This window comes from Armigeres subalbatus, chromosome 3 (assembly GCF_024139115.2).
Source record: "Armigeres subalbatus isolate Guangzhou_Male chromosome 3, GZ_Asu_2, whole genome shotgun sequence".
NCBI classification, from domain to species: Eukaryota; Metazoa; Arthropoda; class Insecta; order Diptera; family Culicidae; genus Armigeres; species Armigeres subalbatus.
In genome coordinates, this window is record NC_085141.1 from 254,780,146 (window position 1) to 254,784,754 (window position 4,609).

At 45.7% G+C, this 4,609-nt stretch overlaps 1 protein-coding gene across 1 annotated transcript; it reads right to left on the reverse strand.

The window, feature by feature from the left end:
- Window positions 1–726: 726 nt before the first annotated feature.
- On the reverse strand, window positions 727–3,585 carry LOC134222411 (uncharacterized). The gene has a single exon (XM_062701562.1). The coding sequence runs from the start codon at window positions 3,583–3,585 to the stop codon at window positions 727–729; it is 2,859 nt and encodes a 952-aa protein (XP_062557546.1).
- Window positions 3,586–4,609: the final 1,024 nt, after the last annotated feature.

Here is a 4,609-nt window from a genome sequence, read left to right on the forward strand (position 1 = left end):
GTTCATGACATAGATTGTACTCTGTTTGGGGATTGTCTTCATGGTAGTCTTTCTACTGGAAAGAATGCTCACTTCCTCTGGGTATGCTTCCTTCTGCGCTTCTCTGAAGAGGTAGGCCGATGCTTGTTGTAGCTCCGTGCTGGAGAGGACGCCGGTTTGACGCACTATGCCCATCATTTTGCTTCGACAGTTCCTTATGAATCTGAACACAAATCCTACCGTATCAACCAATCGTTTCCAGCTGGAGAAGTCCTCGATGTTAATTACAGGTATTGTAGTTGCACCTATGTGGACGCATTTCAACCTTTGACGAAAGAGCTGAGAATGGTTCGACAGGCCATTTGTCGCGCTCCTGCCAAAGAAATTTTGGTCCATTGAACCAGCGACTATCACTTCCCAGGTCCGGTAACCGCTGCCACTTGGTTGCATCGTCTGCAACGTTGTCTTTTGTACCTATCCATCTCCAGCTTGCGATTTCACTAGTCTCCAATATATCACTGACACGGAAGGCGACGAACTGTGAGTATCGGCGATGATCGGATCGTATCCAGCATAGTACGTCGCGAGAGTCTGTCCAAAAGCATCTTTCGTCAACCTTGAACGATAAACTATCAATTACCGTGTTCGCTAGCCTTGCTCCTATAACGGCAGCTTGTAGTTCGAGTCTCGGGATTGATACAAACTTGATTGGAGCTACTTTAGATTTGGCAGCAACGATTGTGCATTCTATTGTGCTACCTTGTTGGAAACGAAGGAAGACGACTGCTGCAAAACCGCTCTCACTAGCATCGACAAAGGTGTGCAACTGTACATTGGTCGCCTGGCCCATCGACGTAAGTTTTCGATAACATCTTGGTACGTGGACATTCTGTACCAGCGGAAGGACTTCCAACCACTTTTTTTTTCGTCAATACCTTCTGGAATTTCTTCGTCCCAGTCGATTCCCGAGCGCCAAATTTCTTGAAGCAGGATCTTAAGATAGATTAGCAGATTCGAAAGCAGCCCCAGAGGGTCAAAGATGGTCATAAGTGTTCGTAACACCTCTCTTTTGGTAGGTTTTCTTTTTCCAGTTAACAGATCTGCTTCATGTTTCGGTGATAGCTTGAAGGTAAGGGTATCGGTTGTGGTGCACCACCACATGCCCAACACCTTTTCTGTAGCAAGTTCAGATCCCAGGTTTAGACCTCTCTCGTCAACTCGTTCATCCTGTAAAGCGTTGATAACTGTAGGCGAGTTGGAGATCCAGTTGCGTAACTCAAAACCGGCTTGCGCATGAACGTGCCTGACTTCTTGTGCTAGTTTGATTGCCTCATACTCCGTCTCCGTGCTAGCTAGCATGTCATCTAAATAGTGGCTCTTGATAATCACTTTCGTTGCCGCCGGAAACTTTCCTGCATACTTCTCCGCATTTATGTTTTTTACATATTGTGCAATACTGGGCGAGCAACATGCACCAAATGTCATAACCTGCATTACGTAGATGCTTGGTGCTGGGTCCGTAGGGTGTTCCTTCCAAAGAAACCGTTGGCAGTTTTGATCTTCGATCGAAATCCGCACTTGGTGGAACATTTCCCGCAAATCAGCACATATTGCCACCTTATTTTCTCGAAATTGGATGAGCACCGAAAACAGAGACGTCAGCTGATCCGGTCCTGTCAGCAGCATCGAATTCAGCGACACACCGCTGGCTTTTGCTGCCGCGTCCCAAACGATGCGCACCTTCCCCGGCTTGTTGAGATTGAAAACGGGGAAGATCGGGAGATACCAAACTCGTTGCCGTGTTTCTTTCGACTCTTCATCCGTTAGCTTCCGTACGTATCCTTTCTCGAGATATTCATGAATTTTTGTTCGAAGCACTGTTGCTAATTCAGGATCTTTTTTCAATCGAGATTCCAAGCATCGCATTCGTTGTAAAGCCATGGGTTTGCTATTCGGAAGGTGGAAATCGTCATACTTCCAGAGCAAATTGGAAACGTAATGTCCGTTTTCGTCTTGCTTGATAGTCTTGAGAATATCTACGGCACGCTGATCCACGACTGATGCCAAATTGTGTTTGGGTTTGGAAATTCCTAAACTTTCCATAGACAAATAGTCGCTTACCGCAGTATGCAGTACAGCATCATTCGTCACACCACACGAACACTTTTGAGGGCTATGATAACTGACATAATCGGTGACTTGTTCTATACCACCGTGGATGATCCAGCCCAATCGTGTTTTCGTAGCTATTGGTTGACCCCAGCTTCCTTCTTTTCCTTTCAATGGTAGTGTTAAGTTGGCGTTATCAATTCCAATTAAAATGCGGGGTTGAGCATCGTGATAGGATTCAACCGGAATACCTCGCAGATGATGATATTGATCGGATAGTTCATTTCCGATAACGGATTGGTGAAATAGGTCGAGATTAGATACTGTATGTACCTCCTGGAGACGATATCTCTTGCAATTATTTGTTGTGCCCGAAATATCAACGCTCAACCGACGTGAATCATTCTCTGAACGACTCTGACTACTTGTCCACCGGAGGCATAGAGGTTCCGGTATACCTTTTAGCTGTAGCTCTGCTGCAAGTGAAGCATCCATTAACGTATATGAAGATCCGTCATCTAAGAAGGCATACGTTTTCACGGTTTTCCTAGGTCCGTATAGAATAACCGGAACGACACGGAATAGCATTGTGTTAGTGAGCTTTAGATGGGTATTACAGTCACGTTCTGTCTTATTCGGCGCGGCGTTCGTCGGTTTAGATTCCTGACGTGACGTGTTAACTGACTTAGCGTTATCTCGTTGGTTATTGTGGAGCAGGATGTGGTGTTTGAATTGACATCCATTCTTCCCACAAACTTGTTGAGATCTACACGACGTTTTGTGTTTCTTGAGGCACTTTCTACATAATTCAAATTCCTTAACCACCGCCCAACGTGAGTTGTAACCAAGTTCAGCAAACCGTATACACTTCTCTACACTTGGACAACTACCTTTGCACACTACGCAGGACTTGAATGGTAGATTTAATGATGCACGTTTGATTTCTTGATTTGGCTTGTATCGCTGGATATTTTCTGTTTCTTCTGCGTGTGCGTTCAGGAAAGCTGAATCCTTTTTCCCCCGAGCCGCTATTGATTCTCTATTCGCTAACGTAACTATTGGGCAAACTGTCTCCGCAAGCTCGTACAACCATGCCGAAAATACAGAGAGATTGACCCTTGGCAGAGTTCGTCGATATTTCGCCCAATCGACCTTGATCGACGAAGGAAGCTTGGAGACTAACTCTTGTAGAAGCGCGACATTGTATGCGTATTCATGCAGCTGGCATGCTTCAATTGTGGCACATAAATTCTGGATGGCCAAGGAGAATTCGATTAGTGTGTCTAATCGATCCGCTTTTGGTGGTGGTGTGAACCTGATCTTGGCTATCAAGTTTTGCACAATGACTTCAGGATATCCATACAGAATTTTCAAGGTAGAGATGATTCCCTGTACATTTGACGGATGCATAAGCCTGCACTCCACTGCTTCGGAAGCCTTCCCCTTTAAGCACATTTGCAGACGAACCAAATTTTTCTCCGAAGTGTAGCCGCACATGTTGGTCGTAGTGATGAATGTCGAATATAACAATGGCCACTCATTGATGTACTGAAGTAGGGTAGCTCTCGTGATACTGCTTGGCGAGCGGCCGCTAGGCTACATGATAGGTTGTTGCCTTTCTCATCTACGAAAGCAACTTGCTGAAGCGTTGAACGCTGTGCTGGTATGAATTTACCGACGTGTGTATGGTCCAGTATTGTCAATCCTTGGCGGATGATGCGTATGTTCACTAATCCTTAGTTGTCTCAAATTAGGAACCATTCCAATGGAATGAGTTGGTGCCAGATTCGCAGCAGGATGAAACATTGCCTGATTTTGTTGTTGCACGGGATAATTCGATGGTTGATAATCATGCTCAACATCATGGGCCGACGGCTGACTTTGGTAAGCCGTAGAATGAAATGGCGGTTGATTCTGATGCATCACCTGGGGCGGTGCCTGACGCGCTGCCTGATTGATCGGTAGCTGATTCGAAAACTCCATCGATTGGGGCTGATTTTGATGCTCTGCAGAATTGAGCGGCGGCTGATGCTGACGCTGGTCCATGCACGCTTCAGGATAACTTGATGGCTGGTTATGATTTAATGCAGCTGGTGCCACACTTGTAATCCATTGATTCACCTTGCGATTCAATGCTTGTTGATCTTCCTCAAATTTATCTTCTTCTTCTCCCGACGACGAGTCGTTGGCCATGTCCCTCAATAGTTGGAAAAAGCTTCTTCTGGAGATACTCACGTTTCTTCGCTTGTTCTTCTTCCTGCAACTTCCTTTCTTCGTCCAGGATTTGTAGTTCCAACTGCGGCCTTTTTTCTTTCTTAGACGTTCTGGTGCTTGCTGTTCCGGAGCAATGACTGGCAACTTCTTCTTGATCTTGCTTCTTGGTTTCAGGTTGCATGTTGCCTGTCAAGGTGGGTACAGCGTTGTTGGTTGTCTCACAAGATAGACTGACGATTGGGGCATTTCGTGACGACAACGGCGTACTGTATTGCAGAGATGGAATCACTTGATTTCTATACGAAGG